Below are 25,029 nucleotides of genomic sequence, written 5' to 3'. Positions count from 1 at the left end.
ACTGAGCCCTGAGTAAGAGCCTATGAATCGCTTTAAATTGAAAACAGAGAAGTGGCTTGCTCTTTGTGCAAGAGAGGCTACGTGTCTGCTTCTGTGAGTGAAGAGCTTAACATCCCTTTACTCCAGAGATACAGGGATTGATGGATCATTTATTAAACTATGAGTTTTTAAACTCTTGAATGACTTTTTTAGTTTAAGATAATAAGTTGGAGACAGTTCTATGAAGGAAGCATTCCTTCTGTGTGTATCTGAAGTACTCATCTTCCATCATGTCAGTCTGACAGCTTTCACTTGCCCTCATTTCCACATTAAAAAGGGGAGTAAATTCAGCTGTCTTTAGTGGCTGTGTAGAATTAGACTCCAATGACCTGTCAAAAGTGGACTCCAAATATATCTATGCCTGATGCATAATATCCTCAGTACAAGAATTGATTATGTTTTATTTTTCTGATTGCAACCTCCTTTTAATATAGTGGTTTTAGCTTTGTAATGGTTTCTTAAGTGAGGATCTAAAGATATATTGCTGAAGGGAGGTAAATGACATTCTTCTCAATTTCCAGGTCAAATAAAGGAAAATCAAAAACTGTCTTGTGGAATAGATCTCAAAAGTCCTAATTTTGTGCCCTTTTGCTTTAGATAATAGGCAAGTATTTTTAAGGGCTCAGTGAAAACATAATAAAGAAGTTCTATTAAGTATTGTTTTACCAAATTGAAGAAGGAAATAAATCTAGCCTGTTTGGACTAGATTTCTCTGATTTTGATGCATTGCAAAGCTTAAAATTCTGCTGATACTTGAATGACTAAGAAAAATTATTTGGGAGCATCAGCATCAGATCATGATACAAATTAAAGGTGTCTATAAGGAAATCACTTTGGTCCTGGAATTGCTGAACTGCCCAGTAAGTCAGTATCAGTGGCATAATTTAGCTTTTTGAACTTGGTTGCATTTCTACACTCCCCCAATTCTGGTAATTTTCATCAGAAGTTAAAAGGATGTTATCAATCTCCAAAAGAAAAAAAAATATCCAGAACTGAACTTTAGCTTTATTATGTTCTTTGTTATGCATCTCTTATCTGTGGCATAAAACTGGGAATAAAATCTGGCAATTTAAGAAAGTAATCACATCCCTGATGAAGATATATTTTGTCACTTAAAACACACACTTTTGCTTCACCAGCAGCCAGTGCTGTAGGAATCAGCATATAATTAAATGTTGTTGAAGAAGGTGTTTATCAGTCTGAATTCAAGACATATAGGCCAGAGCAGCATTTGTGGCCATGTGTGCTGGCTGCTAAACTCACTTCAGCGTTAGTTTCACAGTTAGATGGCAGTTTCACTTAATTTTTTATTTTCTCAATGTATGTTTTAAGCCTTTCTCTCCTTCTAAACTATGGAAATCTTGACTCTGCTTTCTGCATCATAGGCATCTCTGTGAAATTCAGTATCACATCAGAGTGATGCAGGTGAAATCAAGCTTTTTGCTTTTTCAGGACCCAAGAAACAGATGTCAATCTTTTTCTTAAATAAATAATGTAATCCAGTAATTAAAAAAATGAACTCTGATGCTGTGGAAGATTTGAACTGTGTGAATCAATCAGTTATTGGGAACTGTCTTCAATATTTGAATACCTACCTTTGCCTGTTTATAACATACCATTTTTTTTCAGAAAAAAATGTACACAACAGGTTCAACACTGAAGGGAAACCAGTTAGTTGCTCTACTTCTTGGATTAAGTATGTTCACCAGCCACAAAGTCTATATTCTTGTTGTGATTTTATTCAATGACTGTTTCCTGAAGAGCTGGGACTATAAACAGCTACAGAGAAATTTAATTCAGGAGTGATAGACATAAAAAAATTAAAAAATTAAAAAAATTAAATCCCAGGCCTCAAAATAAAAAAATGTGCCTGCATCCTGGGAATATTTAGATTGAGTCTTCAATGTTTATTTCATGAAACTCTCAATGAACAATACATGCAGATCTTTAACAAAATCAAAATTTAGAAGTTAGAGGGTTTTTTTTTTGTTCAGCCTCAATTTAAAAGTGCTCCCTTTGCATCTGAGAATCTAAGGACTGAACAGGCTTAATGGGCTTTTCTTCCTTCCAAAGTACAATACCTCTGAGCCAAAGCTGAACCACACTTACTTGCATTTGGTAGGATTTTTATAGTAAAATGGCACCTGCCTGGTGCCTGGCACAGAGATCTCACCTTGCCTGGTTACTGGTACTGTTGATCCAAATCCTATACTGATCTCAGATTGTGTCTTCCTGTTTGGGAGGGTGAGAGCTTTGCCTGTTTTCCTTTGGTTTTGTTTTTCTGTTGTGATTCTCCCTTTGTGGAGGTGATATTCAGCCTTGCTGACTCAGATGGGGTGTTTGTGCAGTGTCCAGAAGCAGCAACATGCTCTGGAAGACCATGTGGCTGCAGGTGTAACCATGTGAAACCAGGAGAAAGAGTGCAGTGTGACCAGATAAAATCCTTGTTGCTTTAATATAATAATAACAAAATAATATCAATAATAACAGAATGCTGTTTTGACATGATAAAATTGCTGTTAAGGCAAAGCCCTTTAACTCCTGTTGAAGATAAGGATATAGTGCATTTAGTAGCAGTGCGAGTTCTTTGTTTTGCTGTTTTCCAAAGTTGTTTGAAAATTGGAAGGAGAAAAGTTTGGAAAATGCCACAAAATTTGACTTGTGTTTTGCAGGTAGGAATTATAGAATGTGCTCTGCTTATTGCTTTGAAAAGGTAACTGGCCAGTTTTGCTGTTCTGTGTATATGCCTTTTACACAGAAGAAAGAAAATATGTAAGATGGGGGAAAAAGAAATGCCATATTCTGATGCCACAAACAGTAGGAGGGAGAAATCTGACAGGTGAAGTACATAAAGCTAGATGTTTTTAGATTATTTTTCACAATGTGATTTATTTCAAACTGAAGGTGTCCCAGTAGGCAGTTGTTACATTCAGGCTCAAAATGTTCCTGTTGTTATGAAATATTTTTTGTCTGAATAATTTCTGAAATTGTACAGAATCTTCCAGAATGTAAAAGCTTCTGGACTTTAAGTTCTTCTGTTTGCTTATATTGGCTTTGGTTTAGCTTTGCATCTCTCGTGGGAAGGCTTGTAGTATGGGTTCATGAATATTTTCCAAACTGGGGGCCATCTGAGGCCATCTGGGATATGAAGGCTTGGTACCAGTTTCCCATGCTGTTCCACTTAGTAGGCTTCAGCCCCATATAACAGCTGTGGGCTGTCCCCACCACCCCCATTCTGTCCTTACTGCAGAGCTTCCACTTGTTACCTCCTGTGCTTGGTTGTGTGACTCCTTTGAAATATGGGCAGATGTGAGGGTTATGGAAGTGGGACTGCTCCTACCTGCCCTTGCTTGTCTGACCAACACCTGAACCCTGCTCCCTGCAGCTGAAGGCTGCCTTTTCAGAGCTGCTGACTGCATTTCTCATGCCTTTCCTATGGGTGCAGAAACAGTCAGGATGTAGACTGCAGAAAGCCCAAGAGAAGAGGTTAGATATCACCTAAGCAATGTTAAGTTTTTGTAAAACTGAAAGAGTGCCTTCAGATCTTGTAGTTACCATCTTCCCCACCCTATAGTTTTCATTGGTAATGATTAATGGCTTTTATCACTATAGAGAAATACCATTAGAGAGAGTAGAAGAAAATGCCAGACTCTCCCCCCACCAATTCTTTTTTTGGCTCATATAATGAGGGAAGAGAAGAATTTTCATCTCTGAAGTAAACAAAATTTGCTGGTAGGACCAGTTCTAGTCAGGCTCTCTCAGAGCCTGGAAAACCTCATGATGGATTTGCCACAGCCTTTACACAAGTTAATCTGATAGACACGCTCCCATGTGCTTTTACCATGCTTTGTTAAATTGTGTTGGGCTCTAATCTAAGAATCTTACTTTCTCTGATACACTTCAGAGATTTGTCCAAATAAAACATGTGAAAACATTCTCCAGTCCTTCAAACATACATTTGAACATCTGGCCTTCCCCTAACCTTGCCATGGTTTCCATCTTTAAATGTTCTCTTTGTTCTGATTCATTCCCTTCCTTTAGTTATAGTGTTAAGTCTTACTATATACCTATTTCATATTCACATCAACAAGCGCTTATTTCTGTATGGAAATTGTGCATCTAATTAACTTTATGGGTAATTTTCAGCAAATAGATAGTGATTAACTGTCCTGACCTTACCTGTGATCCCACCCAGCTAAATGGGATGTCTTTTGCAATTCACTCTCCTAGTTCCATCTCCTCTGCACTTAAAGATCTGAGAGATGTTTTAGGTGAAACCAAACCATTCTTTCCACTGTGTAGAGCATTAAGACTGTGGCTGTTGACTTTTTTATCAAACACTAATCTGTTCTAAGAGATTGAACTTCCTGCCCACCACTGAGGTTAGCAAAGAAGTTGTACTTGTGATATGATTCTTTATTCCTTTCCCTACTCCAGACTTCCTCAGAACACAGGAAATCCTCCAGGTCATTCTAAACAGCAGTTTTAGGATGTGGAAAATCTGTGGTTAGGTTGAGACTACCACACTTTGGTTTTTCTCTGTCTAAAGTATTTCTGACCTCTGGTCTTTAGGAATGAGTGCTTGATGCTGGATTTCTTCCCGCTGTCCTTGGGACAAGGCTGTCAACTGTAGCATCCTCACTGCTGTTCTGAACAGTACAAGGGCTAACATTGGTGCAGTGGGGGAACCAATTCTTCCTTCCTATTTGAGTGACTTTAAGGTTTATAGTGGAACCTGTAGTGAAAAGGAGCCTTTTATCACCTGTCCTCTAATTGTGAAGTTCTCTCCCAGGCAGTTTTGCAGGTATGCTGCATAGCATTAAGTGAAGAAGTTGTATGGAAAGTGATGCCATGCAGGAATTGGAATCACTAATGTGTAAGACACTGAATTTTTGTTTGAGTCGGTTTACATGTCTGAGGAAACCCTTCTTCTTGATGGGCTGCATTTAATCTAACATAATTTGATGTCATTTTTCAGAAGTGTTGTAACAAAATATATCACATCTGGTTTTCTGCTAGGAATCTGGAGAGTAAATGTCTCTCTAGACTTCATTACAGTGGACAAAAGTGTTTTAAAGAGGATAAATAGGTTATTCAACATCAAAACTCTCTTGATTTGAAGTTTTCTGTTGTATCTAGTATAAAGAGAACAACGCAGGACATGGATTAATTCTCATGCCTTACCTGTAAGAGGATGCAAATGTCTTGATATGGGGTAATTATGTGGCCATGTGGCCACTTTCCAATTTTAATTAGGAGCAGGAGAGATCCAAGCATTTCAGCAAAAGTCATAGGCACCGTAGAAGATGTTTTGAAAATGTTCTGCACAGAAACAAAATTTTCAGTCTAAATATATTGTAATGTCAAGATTTGGCCTTGATTTGAATTGTAATAAGCTCAGGCCTCATGAATTATCTCAGTAAGTCATAGGAGCAGCTAAAGAAGATTCAGCTTTACTTAACCACAATGTCAGCATGGTGCTTTTGGACTATTATTGGACTTTTATTGTATTATGACTGCTGCCCTGAACTTCAAAGAGAATGAAATGGGCAACAAAATGGTGAACATGAAAGTTTAGGGTCACAGCTGCTGCCATAATTTATACGTTTACCATTCTTTTCACTGGAAGATCTCAGAACTTGCCAGCACTGACTAAACCTTCACAGCTCCCACAAGTAGGATTTATTATCTTTTATAGTTCCCATCAAGATCATTGGAGGCTCTGGGAACTCCGAGAAGAAGAAGATTAATGGAACTCTCTTGTCCAGGAATATCAATCTTAGAATTTAGAATGGAGGGTTTGGACTGGCTGCTGTTGTATGTAAATCTATCCATTGAATGCTAATGTATGCACTTAGAAGATCCTGCACCACAGCCTTGAGATAGGCTTGTAGGATTTTAATACCTATATATTTTTGCATCAATTTAACAAGGGTTTTGGTTTACGAATTGCTAACTTTGTCCTTGCTGAGAGATAGTGATTTTGAGAGAGAGAAACTGCACCTCATCATGGTTGGAGTCAGAGAGGGACAGCTCATGGACATTTCTTTGATTGTCTAAACAAGGTAATTCTGGGTAATTTTGGTCATCATTAGTACAGAAGAGTCATATATGCCTATGTTAATTCTTTTTTTCTTCCTTTTTTATGTGAAATCCTTTTTTCTATAAACACTTCTTCACAGGTATCAGAGTCATATAGTAGAATTTGGTCTGCGGGGCAATCATGTTTCAAAAGGCAGTGCCTATTAATTCAAAATAGGGCTTAATTTCTTTTATCTGATAGTGAAATTTACAGGCTTGAATGTGTATCTCTTGCTTCAGCTTTCATGATCTTGGCAGTATGAACTGCTATCCCATGCCAGCTACTAGTTTCTGCCTCTTTTTTCTTCGTTATCATGATTACAATAATTGAACAGTGGTTGCAATTAGCTGGGTGAGCAGCCCTGATGGTTGCATCTCTGCTGATGACTTTATTAGGAGTGGACAGAGCCTCTAGGATGTCTGGAAATCAGTGTCATTATTTTTGCACTATCTGTGCTGCACTGACTGAGCCTTGCTTTCAGGCAAGCACCACCTGGGATTAGTGGCTTTGCAAATGTTTTTGGGAAAAGCAGCAGCTTTGTGACAGGAGAAGAAAAGACTCTGAAAGCGCTTTCCCCCAGGTCCAAGTATTATAAAGTCAGCTTACTATATCTTATATTTTAAGTTTGGAAGTCATAGTCTGAAACCCCAAATTGCATGTTATCCTGTATTTTTGCACAGCATGTATGCTGTTGTTACCCTCTCCCTAATTGCTACCTGCTCTGTTGCATTGAGCTTCCCCAAAGATCACCTCTTTTCCAGCCTTTGTGAGTGCTGTAATATTCCCATTTCCATGAACCTGCTTGCCTTACATTAGCTATAGTTACCCAGCTCCTCTGTCTCCATATTTTCAGCATGACAGTCTCTTGCTTCTGACCCCTCCTAAATCAGAGACTTACTGGGCTGAAGAATTGTTGCTTTTTCAAAAACACTATGGTGTGTTTGCCTGTTATTTTTGCAGGCAAGTTCACCCTACAGTTTGTAGGCCCATGCTTTCTCTCTGTTCTTTGTCCTACTAAAGCACCTTTTCCAGGACTTTACAAAATTTAGGGGGTTTGGGCTATACAAGGAGAAAAAGAACGAAAAGAAATAGAGGGTTGTCTGGTCCATGCTGTGAACCTTCTTTAAACCAACAGACAGAGGCAATATGAATTACTGGTTTTCTTTTCAGTATTCAAAAAACAGAACCGAGGGGAGGTTATTTGTGCTTTTACATAAGGCTATGAATGTAGTTCACATTACAGCCTCTGCTTTTCAGAGATGGTAAGCTGGTGAAAAGGGTCTCTTTAGTAGCTTTGCCACATCTGTGGATTTTATAGCAGAGCCCTCATCTCCTGGAAATTTGAGGAAGTAATGCAAATTTTACTGCTGAGAGCTACTCTTAAAATCTTTTCAATTTCCACCTGAGAGTCAGCAGCCCCTGGGAGATTTTTGCAGTGTGTGACATACCAGTTGTACCATTGAATGCATCCACAACAGTCGGATAAGTTTAGTAGTGTCATAATATGTTTAGTTCCTAGTTGTAATTGGTCTGAGAGAATTCGACTGGGATAAAGAACTTGCCCAAGGACATATATGCAGTGCCGACAGGAGAGCAAAGTTTTGAATCTTCTGTTTCTTCAGTCTTGACAAGCTGTAGTCAGCATTCCCATTATTGTGATAACTCACAATGAAAAAATCTTTTCCGTCTCAGATCAGTAGTAACTTGCAGGTGTAAGGTGGTACCAGTGAAGGGGTGCAATATGCAGTAAAATTCATGCATACTGACACTTGTCATAGAATCATTACATTCAAAAAGGAGCTCTGGAAGTCTGTCCCAAACAACTGCTCCAAGTGGGGCCAACTTCAAAAGCAGAATTTCTTGTTAAAGTCATTATTCATTTGAGTTTTGAATATTCCCAGGGATGGATTTTCCACAGTATTTCTGTTGCAGTGTGTGGCTACCCTTGTGTAATTTTTTTCCTCATAATTTTCTGGAATTTCCCTTAGGGCAAATAGTGACGCCTCTTTTTTTCACTGTACACTTCTGAGACAAGGCAAACTCTGTGTCCATGGTAATCCCCCTTTCTTGGAGAACACTACAGAAAAGACAGTGATCAGATGCTTCATGCAGCTTGAAAGTGCCATGAAATGCAACTGAGAAATGTTGGAAGTAAGCAGAAGTCACATCACTGTCTAAGTTGTACCAGCCATGTACTCAGCTCAGACTTACCATTTTAATAGCAGAGTTCTCCAATCTTTCCCTTTTACTCCTTGGCTTTGAGGAAAATTTTTTCATATACCCTTAGCCTTCTTGCCAGTGATTTCTTCCCATATAATTGTACACAGCTCTGTAAATGTTAGAGTGACATTTGGAGTACTTTTGAAGAGCCTATATGCTCCTTCTTGGTTCCTCTGCATCTCTGCGAAGCTTCAGTATGGCAGTGTAGCCTTGCTTGTCACCTCCCAGGGCTAGCAATAACATTTACAAGCTACAGTTTCCTCTAGCTGCAAATATTTCCACTGTGCTACTCAGTGCTCCTATATCTCCTCCCTAGCCTGTTTTTTTTATGATCATAGCCTGAAGAACAAAGATGCAGAATTTATTTTATTAGATGACATTTGCCTTTCATTGTGGATAAGGTGGGGTTTTTTGGTTTTGTTTTGGTTTGGTTTTGTAACTCCCCACTTCACAGCACCCATTTAATTAACTTACACTCTGTTTTCTGTGATGATGACAGAAAATTACGTACCCAGACTGATGCTGATGGGAACTGGTACATACTTTTAGTAGGGTTGATTTTGGATTAAGAAAAAAAATAATATGTGTAGTTCTTGGAAAAAAAAAAGGCTTTCATTCAAAACCAATGTTATTTCAGTGTCTAAACTTTGTGAATTCAAGCTTGTGAATAAAGGGACATTATATTACTTGCACTGAACCCTGCATTTTCATACAGATGTGTTGCTTGGTTCTCTTAATTTTCTTTCTTTGCCAAGATTTTTGTATGTCTTCCATTCTGTGGATATTTAGACATGATTTTTTTCAGCATTGATGTTTCTGCTTCTTTTTGGAAAAAATTCAAAGGAGAGAGGCAGGAAATATATAAGATACTGGAACAGGGAGGACAGTGGTAGGAGAAAGAAGAAGTTGAAGAGAGGGTATTTATTCTATTCTGACTTTCTAGATAAATAGGTGTAGTTTGCACGTAAGGTGTTCTTCAGGAATTTCTTATTTTATGTGAACCAACCTGCACTTCTGAGCTATTTTCAGACTTAAGTGTATGTTACAAGTAATGAAGTACTTCAAATAACGTTATGAAATAAATTTTGCAAGGGTTTTAGAAAAATGGGTGGCCTATGTAAACATCTGCTAGCAATTTTTGTCTATTGCAGCAGCCTTATAAATGACAATTATTATTACTGTTCTGCCAGTATTCTTGCATCCCTGGAAATGTGATGAATGCCTTGAAGCTAGCTCTATTATCTCTCTCGTTTGCTGCTCATTTGGAAATGTTTTGTACACATTGTACTGATAAGGATGTCTTATGTAATTATTCCACTTTTAGTGCCTGTTTGTTCTTAAATGACGTATGCTATTTAAATTGCAGCATTTGAATTTAAGAAAGTAGTATAAAAATCAGGGAAGCCAGAGGTGAGAAGCAGAAGAGACAAATTTTAGAGAATAAAAGGTAGAAGGAGATGAATGAAAGGTATTCACTTAGTCTAGAACAGAATAAGAGAGCTGGGGTAATGGTGTGCTGAGCTCTGGGGTATGAAGGTCCTGTTTTAAAGAAGCTATGTACCCACCATCTGAAGGGAATTTGAAAGGAAGAAAAATCTGGATTGATGTTGCAAAAGTACTCTGGTCTGTGAGGGTCATTACGCACCTGCAAAGCCAGTCCATTTTCTTTATATTTCTGTTGTTGTATATTTGTAGGATTTAATGGTTTTATCTTTGTGAGTTTCCAGTGAATAACAGCTGATGATAGTTCTGTTGACATCCTGTCAGGCTGAAATCTTTGTAGCAGAATAAGGTTCTTATTAGCATAATAAACCTATTTGTGGCTGATTAGTATGATTATTTGCAGGTATTTTGATAGACTCATAGACCCCATTCTTATTTCTAACGTGATGGTTCTCTTTAGGCAGATATTTAAAGTGGTATTGTTGTTGCCCCTCTCAGTGCTAGTGAATTGCATTTACATCCCTTTGAGGTTTTCTTTCCTGTATGGCAGGCTAAGTAGAGGTGAGGTCCAGTGGCACCTAGATGGAAGACATCCAGGAAAAATCCATTTTGCTGCAAAAGGTGTTGTAGTGCATTTAGTAAATACAGACCATTCTTCTGGGTCACCGAGCGGTATAGAGCACAGTACCACCAGCTTCACACCACCAGGGCCTTTGGGACAGTGACAGAGACCCTGCCTGACCCTTAGAGTTTCCTGAGCTTGCCCATGGCTCAGGACCCCATGTCATCTCCATAGGTCTCCTTCAGCCTACCCAAAGCCTAGAACTCCATGTCAGCCCCAGTGGTGCTGCAGCCAGGCTGCTCTGCAGCTCCCCACAGCCCTGCCTGCTCACGAGCCTTGGCGACACAGGCCCATGTCCCATCTCTGCTGACATGGCCCTGTCTGAAAATTGTGACACCTAATCTTAGCCCTTGCCTGCGAATTGACTTCCTGTCAGACCCTAGGCCTGCCTTGTCACTGTAATGTTTCCTGGTTTCTGGTTGGACCTGGCCACCACCTGCAGGTCTCTCATGCTCACCCACACAGCCCTGGGCAGTGAGGATCTGTCCCCGGGAGCCTGGCAGCTCCCATCCTGCCAGGAGATATGTGAGGCTGTAATCATGTGTGTGCACTTCAAGTTCCCATAACATTTTTCCACCAAAGAAAGAGCATTATCTCCTGGATCCTCATCAAATTTCAGTCTGAGTGATTATATTTGGGCTTTCTAATTTACTTGATAGACTTCTGTTTTTGAAACTCATCTGTATGGAATCCACTTGGAGAGGAATGAGGATTTTCTTTTTGGGGCTTTTAAAATTCTGTGTGTTTTCATTTCATGTGTTTTGTTTTTTCTTTTTTTTTCTTAAGTGCAATTTTGATTTTCAAAACACTGAGAGTAGTGGATATGAATGCAAAAGAACTGTGGTGTGGGTTGCCTATACAGTATTTTTGTCTGTTTTGTGGATACAAAACTTTGGCACTTTTTCCTTACGGATATTTGAATTTTTTTTTTTTTTTTTTTTTTTTTTTTGAGTAGGTGTAGGGATTTCTATATTCTCCCATGGTTTGAAACCAGCATAACTCTTTCCTACACTTGCTCCTCACTGCGTGTCTCGTGCCTCTCCAGTTGGTGGTTCTTGTCTCTGGAAGCTCTGCACATGGGAGTGGGGGGTGACAGCTGACTTTTGCAAACATAGCTAGGGAGAACAGGTCATGTGTCCTGAACTGCTGCTCTTAGCAAGTTCAGCTAAACTTCTCATGAAGGGAGGATAATTTTTCCTTCTTTTTATGCTGTTGTCTTTCTGGAGATTTCAGGAGGAAAGCTGTATTATAGTTTGTGAGACAGGGAGAGGAGATCACAGGGAAGAACAGGAGAATATAGAAAAGCTGTAAGGAAGAGAAAAAGATGGCGAAAAATGGAAATCAATAGAAGAGAAAGGTTAGAAAGCAGGAGTAAAGAGCATGAAGAGGTCCTGAATATTTCTGTTCGTATTCTAAGAATGCGCCTGTTGCTGTCTCCCCAGGAGGTTTATGCAGAGCCTTGTGGGTTTGTGGGGAAGCAGCAGTGATTTGCTCCTTTGGATGATAAATATAAAATTAAAGCTGGCAGGATCTCAGAGCACATGACTGGGAAGCTAATCACTCCTAATGACATATTGATTTTCACAGAACTCTGGCATTATGTTACGGTGGTTTTGAATCAGCACCTGGTTTCTTCCTCTTCCCATCTCCAAGCTAATGGCAATGAAGCTTCTGGCTATGGGATTGCGAATGAATGCCCTTCTGGATCTTTTTGCCTGTACAAATCTGTGGGTCTCTGAAACATGGCTTCACCCATTACTTCTATGCATGTCTTTCTGGACATCCACGTATAATAGCTACCCTTAAAGTAGAGAAGTGGAAGAAATGTGTTCTTATTTTAAGATGGATAGGTGTGCTGCATTTAGGGTGCTGAACAAAAGTATTAGTCCCTTTGCAGATGGCTGAGGAAAATTGAATAGATGCCTGTATTCAGGCAGAAGCTTCCAGCATGGGTGCCTAGAAGGCTAAGGTCACCTAGTTGTTGTGATAGTGGTTAGGTTTTCTTGTCTGAGGACAGTAATTTTCTGCAATGGGATCACTGGAGCTGAAGGACATGAATTCTTTTTGAAGGGAAGAGACTCATTATTACCTGCTTTTGTTTTGTGATCTTTTAGTGTTTGCATAAAAATTCCTGTTTGCAAAGCACCTCATGCACTGTGCTGTGGAGATGGAAGCAGCAGACCTGAGGCACTTGTGTCACCTACTCCCCTTCAAAGTTCTGATATCCTCCAACCTCCTTCTCAATTCAGTGCTAGGGCAAGCAACTGTTTCATGCAAGGCACATCTGAGCTGAAGGCATCAAAAGAGCCATTTCATGCTTGACTGCATTTTCTAATACAATCCACAGAGAGAGAGAGGAAAGAGAGAAAGGAGGGTTTGTGTGTACATACACATTGCCTTTGAGTGTATGTATAATATACAGGACATTTAGTTCCAGCTTGCAGCTGTGGGTGGCAAGTAAGAGGTGCAAACGTGAGGGGGAAGAGAATTGGGCTTTGAAAAGAAGGAACAGTTCCCCCACCTTGAAAAAAGAAGCTTTATTTCCTTGTCTGTCTCTTGGCCAAGTGAAGATATGAGTCCCCAGGGTAGCACTGCCAGCTGGTACCCAGAAGGTGCATGTATGGCTGAGTGGGTGTTGTGTGTTGAGAGCTTTTTGTGTATAGACCATGGAAGTCTTCTTAATTTTTCTTCTTAATGGGTTTGCATGTCCCATGATCAGAGAGATGCTGCACACTGGCTATCGGTGTGGTGAGTCGCTGTATCAGAACAACCACAGTGATCCTCACCATATGTTTTGTAACCAGAAACATATCTTCTGTGCCACTTTATCAGCTTGATACTTATATCCTTATTTATCATCTCATTTGCATATTTATTACATACTGCAGTCCTGTTACTTGCCATTGTAGAACCAGTTGTAGGTCCTTTTCAGCATGGACATGTGGCTGTTCCTCAGTTTCCCATCATCTATACTACTCTAGCTTCTAACATCTAAACATTGAGAGGATGTAAGGATTGGCTCTGCTAACGTTGCTGTTTCCCTCTAGAAGGTTCACTCCTATCAGCATGAGTGACCTGGTAAGGCCTGGCTGAATCCTGCTGACTATGCTAGGACTAGAGGAAATGACCTGAAGTTGCACCAGGGGAGGTTGAGAGTAGATATTAGAAAGAATTTCTTTACTAAGAGAGTAGTCAGGCATAGGAACAGACTGCCCACAGGGGTGCTGGAATCACCATCCCTGGAGGTATTTAAAAATATGTAGATGAGGCACTTCAGGACATGTTCTAGTGGGTACGGTGATTAATATATATAATTTAATTGGGTTTTAATTTATTTTTATTTTATTTCATGTTATTTTATTTGTTTGTCAGGGGTGGATGTTGATGGTTGGACACTGTGACTTTAAAGGTGTTTTCTAACTATGACAATTCTGTGAAAATTCTGTGAAATATTGGACAAAGGGATGAAATATAAGGAGAATGTCTAGATTCCAAGTACATGTTGTTGCAGATGGTTAATTAGATGGGGTGTTAGCTTTTGGGAGGTATGTGTGGACTGCCTGGTGAGAATCCCAACCTCTGGAGAAAACAGCAGCTAAACTGTATCTGAACTTGTCTTTATTTTTTAGCTTCTGTATTTTTATATGTAGTTTGTGGAAATCATACATGAAGCAATCTCTACAGTTCTGCCTTTGGTAGGGGTTGGCTGTGAGAGGGGAAACTCTGATTTGTACATTGATATATTTATGTAGATTTGTAAATTTTGTGGACAAAAATGATTTGGAGCATATTCCCAGAGCAAAGCAATCGTTGCCATGCTGTAGTGTTTGCAGTAGTTCTATCACAAAACTTAAGACCCCCTTAGAGAAGAATATGGGTGTCTGTAGGCAAGACCATGAACAAATAGAGCACGTTAAATACTATAGCTCCTTTCCTCAGCCATTTTCTTTGGCATCCTCAGAGATCATAGAAAATATAATTTCTTTCCTTGTTTTTTCCTTTTTCCTTCTCCTGATTTTCACGGAAGATGTGAAAACCAGAGTCTTTGCCAGTCTTTTATCACAAAAAGGCCCTGTGCTAACACACTTGTCCCTGTGGATTGTGTCTTCATGGGTATGGCTGCCTCCAGTTGTGAGTAGCATGTCTTTGTGTTTGCTGCTTGTACTTTCCACATGGCATTGCTGGATGCAGTTAAACAGCTACTGTGTTTTTCCTCAGTTGTGTACTTATCTGTGGTGAGTGGTATGGTTTCTGTAAGCCCAGTATTCTGTGTTGGATGTCAGGATACTTCAGGACCGAAGATCACACCGAGGCGTAACTTCTTTTCATTTTTCCCATTGTTTGTTGATTCCTTGCAGAGGCTTCTATCTTGAGCTATGATGGCAGCATGTACATGAAGATCATCATGCCTATGGTCATGCATACAGAAGCAGAAGATGTGTCCTTCCGTTTCATGTCCCAGCGTGCTTATGGTCTGTTGATGGCAACCACCTCACGAGACTCTGCTGACACCCTGCGCCTGGAGCTGGATGGAGGCCGTGTCAAACTTATGGTCAATTTAGGTATCGTATAAAAACCTTCCACTGCTCCCTTCAGTATTAGTTTGGGTGTGTGAATAGTGTTGTGGTTTTTTTTAATAATTTTGTTTAAATTTTTTGGTTTGATTGGATTGATTTCTAAAATAATTGCTGAGACTTTCATAATGATATTGTTCTGCGGAGAGAAAATCTCTTCTGCATTGCTGCATGAAGTTTTGTTGTCAGTTTCTTCGTTATGGACACTGTTGGTTTTTAAGTCTTTAAGTTTCCTTTCTTGGTCTGGGACTGGTGAGCTCTGTGTGAGACATGCTGCTTGGTCCATCTTTTGATCAGTTACATCCCTCATTCATGCAGCATCACTCAAAACAGTCAAACCCAAATGTGGGAGGGAAGAAAAATGGATATGGTGGAAAGCAGAAGTCCCATGAATCCCATGTGCTTTACAAAATTTGGCAGTGTTTGATACAGCTTGGTCTGTTGTATTAAATTGCCAATTATTTCTATTTCCTAATTGCTACATATTTCAGCTTTTAGGGATTTTTATATATTAAAAAAAAAAAAAAAAAAAAAAAAAAAAAAAAGTCTAGGTTTTTTTTGATTACGTCTTTACTAAAATGAGGGCAACAATAATAAAGTGCAACCCCGCAATCCAAAGGGTTATGCTTTCCCAGGAAAAATTTAAGACAACTAGAGGTGGCTCCAACAACAGTGAAAAAAAAGAGTGACTGTGCTATTAGATTAGCCTCAGTCCATTTTCATGCCAGTCTTTAACTATTCAACTGAATGAAAAATAGCCTTTCTAAGGAATGTAAATACATGGGTTGAAGCTTTCTCTCACTTTTCAGTGGTGCAACTTGTTGCTTTCTCTGAATCCAGGAATATAACTTCATAAAAGATTCTGACTCAGAGAGACAGAACTATTGTGACAGTACAAAATGTTAAACCACTTCTAATATATAGGATACTCCATAGGAAGATGTGCATTTGCAGTCTATGAAAGCTTATGTGAGCTTTCAAAATTCTAAGCCCCACTGGAACAAGTTTTTGCATTTTTTGATTTAACAGTATCAGCATCTTCGAAGCCCTGCTATGGTGATATCAGGAGAAACCAGCACTGTGGTTTTGTAAGGGGCAAAAATAGTATTCAACACCAATACCTATAGTATTGGTTCTTAGTTTTTAACACCTTGACTGGCTAGATAGGGTAAGTTTATTTATGTCTTGCTGTACCATAAATGAACTTAAGTGATGATTGTAGGATTCGTTATCCTCACATGAAGAATATGTTGCCCAGCAGTTGTCCTCTCAGACTAACTTGTTTTTTAAACTTGTTTCTAATGTCCTTTTGGCTTTCAAAATACAAGTCAGACACTAATGTGTCATTGATGGTTTACTACAGGGACAAATGTGTAAACCAAGCTTTCAATGTTAACTGAAGGCAATTTTTGTATAGTTGCAGGGCCTGACGCAGTGTGTATTCCAGATTTGCCAGTTTTTCAGCTGGAAACTTTTGCGAGGTTGAATCTGCCCTTCAAAGTGACTATAGGATGCATCAGTGGAAACTTGTCAGCACTCTCCTTCCATGCCCAATTTCTATTCTCTTAGGATTTATAAAGCTGTCAGATACATTCCTTCATAAAGGTCTTTCCTTCTCTCAAAATCGCAATTTTACCTTGCTGCTGATGAAAGAAAATTTGAGGAGGAACTTTACCAGAGCTGTTTTCAGCTGTTTACTCTAAGTCACTAAGCTGTTTACTCCTTAACCAGACTGTTCATAGCCAAAATTACACAAACGAGAACCAAATCTTCATTATCTGACACTGCCAAAAGTCCCTTACCAGTGAGTCAGCAGCAGCACCTCTGCTGATGTATACAGACCTGAGTATGCTTGGTGCTGAATGTGTAAGCATCTCTCAAGTGTTTAACTCATGCCAGATATGTGTAAACAAAGACTGTTTTGAGTGGTGAGTTATTTAATTGTGCTTTTCCTATAAATCACTCAATACTGTTACTAAGAGCTGTGTCTTCTTTAATCTATTCCATTTGATGACTTACTATAATTTGTATGGTTATTAAGGTCTTTCCTATGTTGTTTTTTTCTTTCTTTCTTTCTTTTTTCTTTTATTTTTCTTTTTCTCCTATTTTTTTCTGTGTATTTCAGTTGTAAGGCTTTCCCATATGCCATATACATAGCCATGGTAAATCAAAAGATGGTATTCAACCCTTCAAAGGCCTGAAGCCTGCGGCCCGCACAGCAAACAGCCCTGAGAACAGAGTGTACAGAGCAGCCTGCAGGGGCTGGCATATCCCACCCATCCCCTCAGCACTCAGTGTTCAAACCAAACAGGGGAGAGAGACACCATACAGCAGGCATGGGTGGGCATGGGTCTCTGGGTGCTTGCTGTAGAAGGTGGGAGGGAAAGAAAGAGCAGTGATGAGTAGTTCTCTAAGAAAGAGGGGTGAGGAAGTTGTTCCAGAACTTTCCCATGTGGGTGCCTGAGGCACTGCAATCTGCATGGTGACAGCATGTCTCATGGTAGTTTGAGTGTTCACTGGGTGAAGATTAGAAGCCCAAATGTGATACAGATCTCACTTCTCTTGAGAAGGACTCTGAACAAATGGGTCTAGAGTGGAAGGAGAGAGAGAAATAAAGCAAATCATGGCTTGGGACATGCTTGGGAATAATTTATGATGCCGAGAAGATATGCAGAAAGGGAAAGAAATGGCTGGTCCAATAGGGAGATCCACTGTTATATGTTTCCTCTCATTGATGAGCAGGAGGGACCTTAGCAATGTAAAATACGTATAGCAGTTTTCAGGCAAAAAGAAACAAATGGTAGGAAACATGGGCCTAATTCACAGAGACTTCTGTCCACTACTAAAGGTATCTGTATTCAACCAGTAAATCCCTTGTGTTAGCTAATTCTGGTGGAGCTATTAAACATTTTGCTAGGAGAGGGTCTTTCGCTCATTTTCCAGGTGATGAGCTCTGAAAAACCTTTCATCTGAACACTAAGAAAGCAGCTTCTGCTTTACATTAGGAATAATAATGAAAGAAAGAAACTGTAAAAGGTCTTTCCAGCTCATCCTGCTCCCCATGCTATTAGAGGCTGCGTTTTCACTTTACCGTTGTCCTCCAGATTGCTCATCTGATTGCTGAACTGGCAGGTGATTGGATTTACAGCTGTTTAGGCATAATTACCTTCAAAACCTAAAGCAAGGGAAAACCTCTTTAGTCAGGAATGCAGCCAAAGCTAAATAAAGCACATTTCATCAGTAGAAGAAGATAACAAGACTGAGAACCCCAGATGATTATTACCAGAAGTCCTATTGCTCTGGTACTGTGCAGAAGGAATCCAAAGTAGTTTTTAAAATTATTTCTGAATTCCCCAGCTGCCGCTGTTTTGAGCACAAAGACCAGGGTAAACCTGCACCTTATTGCCAGGGAAGGCAACCTCTGACTTAGATTTGTAGTGTTTCACCAGTTTATAGGAAAGCAGGTGTTTTCTTCCTTTCTAAAAACTGATGTAAGAGGAAGAAAATAGCTTTGTGTATTAATGAAATTTTTTTTGGTTGCTTTGGGAAATGAATGAAGAAAACTATATTTCTATTTGATGGCAGTGTGGAGAGTATGGTGCAGCATCAAAGTAGATGCAATTGCCATGCAGAGTCCCTAGTGGCCCGAATGGACTAGGTCTGGTTTGGGTGCTGGTTCTTCTGAAGTGTGCTTGGGTGTTTCTGCCCAGCACCCTGTTGCATGTCACTGCAGAACCTTTGTGCTTGCAGGCTGGAGATCTAATAATGCCATGGTAGTTATCAGGGCAACCCTCTCAGTGGCCTGATCTCTTGTTCTTTGAAATAGAAATTTAGCAGCCAGGCCAGATTGGGCTACTCTGGTTTTCAGATTGTAACATCGATCCATTCACCTGGAGCAGTGACTCAGCCTTGAGGGCAAGGCCTGGGACACTGTTATTTCAGTATTGCTGATATTAGGTTAGATAAAAAATGAAAAACGCAGAACTTCTCTGTAGACATCACTAACACATCTATGGTTTTAGTTTCTTAGTTTGATGGATGTTGCTGAGGACTGGCCATGTTTCCCTTCCAGCACTTACTGTTTAGCCCATAAAAAATTTCCCTGTTGTTCCAGCTGTAACAACTCTCTTGATCTCACTTGCTTGTGGTGAGACTTGGGAGTCTCTCTCACTCTTGCTCTCACTCTCCATCAGGTCACAGTGCAAAGGTCCCCAGTATGTATTTCAGAGCTCCTCTTACTCCACCCAACTCCTGTAAGGGATATAGCCACCACTGTATGGTGGTTGTACCAATTGCTCCAGGGCTGTTTGCTCCCACTTTTCTGTTGCGGTTGACGACACATGACAAACCTAATCGCACAAAACCAAACCCAGATTTTCTCAAGAGAAGTTCTGCTTGAAAACAGACTGTCTCTGGCTATGCTGCTTCTGATTGGTGTGCCCCTGCTCATTACACCTCTTTATTTATGGACTTATTCTTACTCCTCTTCCATTTTTTAAGAACTGCATTTAGTTTCATCTGCTGAAATAACATAAAATTGGTCCAGTTAAACAGCAAACTGCATTATATTTTTCTGCCATACTGTATAATCTCTCTTGCTGGGCCATATCTCTGTAATAAATACAACTATCCCTGCTGGTCAAAGCTTTAGTTGTCCAGATAGCGTGTCCAGTAGCATGGTGCTATTATTCCTGTCCTTGATTTCCTGAGAGAAGGTCAGTATGGCCCAAAATAGCACTAATATGATAGCTCTCGCCCATATCAGACACCACAGTAATCCATGTTCTCAATGCTGTAAGAAGGCATTTGTAAACAAAAGAACCTCTTATGGATCATATCCTGAGATATGCTGAGCATTAGTGTGTTAAATGAGAGAAGCAATGCTCAGAAGCCCTCTAGCTCGGGCTCTCTTACAGCAACTTGTTTTCTTCATACAGACTCCTCCGTTACCATTTATTAGATTCCACAAGCATAACTCTAGTTTTTTTTTTATCACGTACTCCTCTTCATCCCTCCTTTACCTGTAAACTCTGAATGAAGCAGGGCCAGCAAAGGTTCCCAGATCTGCCACTTCACTGCCCATTTCGTCTTCTACCTGAATGTTACAAGCATCACGTTCAGTCTTAGCGTTCAGACAGCAAGATGAGACTGGGCTCTGAGGAACTGGCAGGGCTGGGGACCTTTGAAAGACATCCCCATTCCCCCTGCAAAGCAAAAAACCAGTATTCCCAACCTCCAGAACTAGCTGAAATCTGGGCTGGGCGTTCGTGCGGTTAGCTGTTTGCAAGTGGCCATTTTATGACAGGACACAACTGGGCAATATATTAACCCTTTTCTCACCTGAATGGACAGTGTAAAATGTGTACGTGCACATAATTTTATAACAAGTATTTTGGGCTGGCACTGGGGAAATGAGAAGTGGGTCTGTCTTTGGGAGAACTGGAAAGGGTTAAATATTGCACCAACAAATCTATAGGCTGATTTTTACAGGTATTCTGTGTTGGACAGATGGTGTATTTATGCAAAAACAATATGAATTAATTCAAAAGAAACCAAGTGTAAAGGTTGACTTTGAGCTTCAAGCTTCTTAGAGAAATTGCCTAAGGTCTTTAAAAAGTGAAATGACACTGTATTATAATAATTTGCTTTTTGAGGGAGATTTTTTTGTGCCTTAATTATAAATCTTTGTATTGTAATTCACACCAGTTCATGGTCTGCAGTAGAACATACTCTTAGATGCACAGGTTTCTTTAAAAGAAAATAGCTTTCTTTGTCAACATGTGGTTATATATGTATATCAGTATATCTCTCTATACATATGTGTATGTATATATATATGTGTGTGTATATATATATATATATATTTATGTAAAAGATATTTCTGTAGAATATACTGTACATATACACCCACTCCTGAACTTGTACAGACTGTATATAAGTATAAAATGGCCACATCTCTTTGCGTGTGTCTGTCCCCGGAAGGGTGGACTGATTGTTTTTGGATGTCTGCAGCTGTTACCTTGAAGGATGCAATTTCATCTTTCATTTATTTTTCCCCATCTAGACTGTATCAGGATAAACTGTAACGCCAGTAAGTTTTCCCTCAAGTTTCATTTTGTTCTCTTTCTATATATATTAAAATAACTTTATTTTCTTTGCTGTTTTATAAACTGTTTTTCTTTTTTTTTTCTTTTTTTTTTATCTTTTCTTTTTACAAAAAAAAAAAAAAAAAAAAAAAAATCTGAAATTGAAGGGTTGGATGGAATGTGAAGCTGGGGGGAGGAGGGAAGACATTATGATGACTGTATGTGAAAATTTTGTGTTAGGTTTCTCCCAGGAGGAGATGAACTATTATTTCATAACTTTACAGAAGAGCACCAGAGGAACCTGATGAGCTGATACTGTATTTTACTGTAACCTGTTGTCTTTATGAAAACATTTAAAGAACCGCATAAGAATAACAACAGGTATTGTATGCACTTCTCCACTACAAAAAAGCCATGCATATTTAAAAACAAACAAACCCACACCAAATTCTCACTTGATTTCAGAATGGTGACAACTTAGCCTGATATTATACAAAGCAATTTTTATTGGGCTATAGAAGAAGGAAAGATTAGAATTAACTATGCTATCAGAGTTATGTGATAACTTTTTATATAGCATTTACTACTCTTAGGTTTCTGTAATAAATTCCAGCTAAGTCTTTTGATCACTGAGGATCCATTCAGCTGTAAAAGGAGGGAAGAAGACTTCTAAAATTTCTGTGAAAAATAATAGGGAATGATCAGATCCATTTCCACACTGATTGAACAAATAAAATCTTTCCTACTTTGAAGAGCTGGTTGAAGTTGATGTAGGTCTCAAAGTAAAAATCACTTCCCAAAGACTGGGGTTCTTTAGCTGTCAAGTGTGCTTTGAGGCTTATCTTACTTGAAACTGGATTCCTGAACTGGCAGATCCTCAGTGTTAGATTTTATGTGGAAAGATTTATGGAAGGCTTAACATCACTTTGAAATGGTATAAGGAATTAAAAGGCAAGCATGATCTATGTGTTTTCCAGAAGATGTGGTCTTTTTGCTTTCCAGTGTGTCCCATCCAAGCTATCAGGAAAAAAGTGTGTTGTACTCCCAAAAGCTTTTAGACTAAGAGCAAGTTTGTAATTTTAGACAGCAGATATCAGGTGTTTGCATTTTTTCCACCATGTACAATTATTTGCAAAATTTAAAATATTCTCTGCAGTTGCAAATAGAAAGAAGAAAAGAAAAACCCACACATAGCAAATAGATTTGCTTTCACTCCTGCTCACTGCCAGCTTATTGAGAAACTTATTTCCAGGACAGTGGAAACAATTAGTTTTGTGGTTTTGGGAAGTGGTCCCTAGGGAGCCTATAGCCAGGGTCAAGCCAAAGCATTGGCTGGTGTGTGATTATTCCAGTTGTGAGCCCGGATATGCTGTAGAAACTTGATCGTGAGTTCACAACATTGAGAACTGAAGCTTTCTTCAGCCCTATTGCACGAGTATGTGGGATTAGTCCTGTATGACTCAAAGCCTGACACCTCCTTTTGGATTCTTTTTAGTCTTCCCTGTTTTCATGCTGTATTTCAAGATATAGTGGGTAATAGGAAAAGGTCTCTTGAATCTCTGCTAGCTGAGATCACTGGTTTTAACCAAGCAGCACTGATGACACGTGCATAAAAAAATAGGATCTTTTTCTTCCTAAGAGTACATATGCTCTTGCTGCTCAGACATCTGTAACTCTAAACACTTGAACCATAGTTCTTGTTGGTACAAGTCATCTGAGCATCCATACCACTTCCTTTGGTACTGGATGTTATCTGATGTTATCATCATCTTCAACTTTTGGTGACAGCGGGCTGCTAGAGGCTTAGCTATAGAAGCCTATCTTCAGGTGGGAAATCAGCTTGAGCTGTAAGGAGCTATAGTCTGGTTTTCAAGCAAATCAAAATCTGGCAGTAATTGGGAGAAATATTTTTGAAAAGTGAGAGAGAAAAGAGTATGCTATAATCAGAGCAGCTGGAAGACAGACTGAATCTAGTTCTTTTGTTAATTTATCCTGAAGAAGCAAAGCATCTTGAAACATTTTGCTTCCATGTATTTTCAGTAGTTGAGCCTGTTGCATTTTGAAATACATTATACCTCTGAATATTTTAACTAATTAATTAATTAAAAAAACAATTTGGGTTTTTTTTATAATACTTTGCTGAAAATGAGCAACAGTACTTGTCCCTCCAACACCTGCTTTTGTTCTTCCCTATTGCAATGACTTGGGTCATCAGTTCTGCTTTCTAGAAAGGAACCTGCTGGGACCTGATTGATAAAAAATCTGTATACTCTTGCATGAATAAAATATGGTTGGGCTGGAGCAGAGCAAGTGTCAGTTCAACTACTCTTGCAGGCACACTTACAGGTAATTGTGCAGAGGGAGTTATCTATATACACACAGGGCTGCCAGGGTCTGTTGATATGGACAGAAGTGTTTTAAAGGAATTTGACAAATGTGATTCCCAATCAGCTGCACAGTCAAGGAGTCACCATTTCTAATTGAATAGACAGGACCTAGTGCATGGTTTTAAAAGTAAACAGAGCTGTACTTCTGTGGTCTCATGGAGTGTGTAGGTTAAAGAGCCTACCACAGCAAGCAATGAAGCTCATGCTCTTTCAGAGGAGTGTAGTGTGTTGTCCCAGGTAAGCATTTAATTTTCCATCTACTTGTTAATAATTTTCATTGACAGGATTGGTGTTTTGGTTTGTATATCTTTGAGTTGTCATATATATATGATGCAAAATACTGGTTTCCATCACTTAATTTCTTCTTACCCTCTCTCTGCTTCTCATGACTGTCTTATCTCACAGTTCTGAAACAGAAGACTGACATATTTTTTTAGAATATGATTTTTTTTTTTTTTTTTTTTTTTTTTGCTTTCTCTGTGTTTCTTTTAATACTCATCCTTCATTTCACTCTTGTCAATAGCTAAACTGATCCTACCTGTTTCTGGACACTGACAGAGGTTAAATTTATAAGGACCCAACAGGACTCTTGCTTACACGGATGTGTCTAGGTAATAATTCCCTTTTCCTCTGAGTGTAAAATCAACATAACCAAAAGCAGGATCTGGGTTCCAAAATACATTGTCTGGAGGTGCATTGAAGGATTCCTTAACATACTGCAGACATATGGATAGTACAGTTTGGTTGCCTGGATTTATGGGGGAAACAGGTATCGTCTAAATACCCTTATATTTTTGTATACATGTATTTTGGGTTTTTTAACAGGATTTCATTAAGAGTAGCTCTTTTGCCCATCTCCTGTAAACAGATTCTTGAAATGCATAGATCTCCTTACAGAAAGTTAAAGTTGGTGTGATAGTTTTATAGCTTGCGGCATAACATGCGGTGTGCTGACTTTTCTTAATGTTTTTCAAAGGGATGTGGTCCTTAATTTCCTTATTCCCTTTTCAGTGAACTCACTGAGTTCACACATTCTACCCAATATTAAGTGTGGATGACAGGACTGTGCGTGCGACATATTTACTAGGTTTTGGAGGTGTTTTCGCTCTGTGTTCTTTCTAGGATACTGCTTATATCATTTTTCATGGCCTAGTTGTTTCTTCTTATCCCAAACCTTTTATATGTGTGCCAATGGTCACAGTCACATAGTTTGACAGTACCTTAACTGGAAGTTTGATCTTTCAAGAGTAGCTGCCCTTGGGCCAGTGACTTGTTCAGTCCTATTGCTTGTTATTCCCCCATGAGGCCTTTTCTTCTTACTGAAGCATACCAGACAAGCCATCACCTCTTTTCATGTCACTTGTGAAGCCTCAGCAACTCCTGATCCTCTTCTCTTAATTGTTGCTAAAAGCACAAATGGAAGAGGATGAAAAATCACAGTCCAAACACTACTAGTTGATCCTGTGTCTTTTCAAGGCCCCACAGTTAGCATTTTGTTTCAGATCCAATATGTTTTGGACTGTCTTTGACAGTAGAAGACTGCCAGAATGGGAGATTGATTCTCCCTCCTCAGTTG

General features: G+C 39.3%; 1 protein-coding gene across 12 annotated transcripts in view; it reads left to right on the top strand.

Moving 5' to 3' along the window:
* Positions 1-25,029, top strand: part of NRXN3 (neurexin 3) — a 942,831-nt gene that overhangs the window by 299,913 nt on the left and 617,889 nt on the right. For 10 of the 12 annotated variants that reach the window (XR_011726274.1, XM_071745857.1, XM_071745870.1 and 7 more), the window contains 2 exons: positions 14,765-14,968; positions 21,045-21,071. Coding sequence is in view for 11 of the 12 variants with exons in the window: in XM_071745857.1 (XP_071601958.1) it covers positions 14,765-14,968; positions 21,045-21,071 (231 nt within the window). In the remaining variant the exon portion in view is untranslated. The remainder of the gene's footprint in view (positions 1-14,764; positions 14,969-21,044; positions 21,072-25,029) is intronic. The other 2 variants (XM_071745869.1, XM_071745868.1) reach the window with 1 other exon arrangement.

The sequence above is a fragment of the Heliangelus exortis genome, chromosome 5, assembly GCF_036169615.1.
Source record: "Heliangelus exortis chromosome 5, bHelExo1.hap1, whole genome shotgun sequence".
Lineage (NCBI taxonomy): Eukaryota > Metazoa > Chordata > Aves > Apodiformes > Trochilidae > Heliangelus > Heliangelus exortis.
The sequence above is the reverse complement of the archived record's forward strand: the minus strand, read 5'-3'. Positions and strand labels throughout refer to the sequence as shown.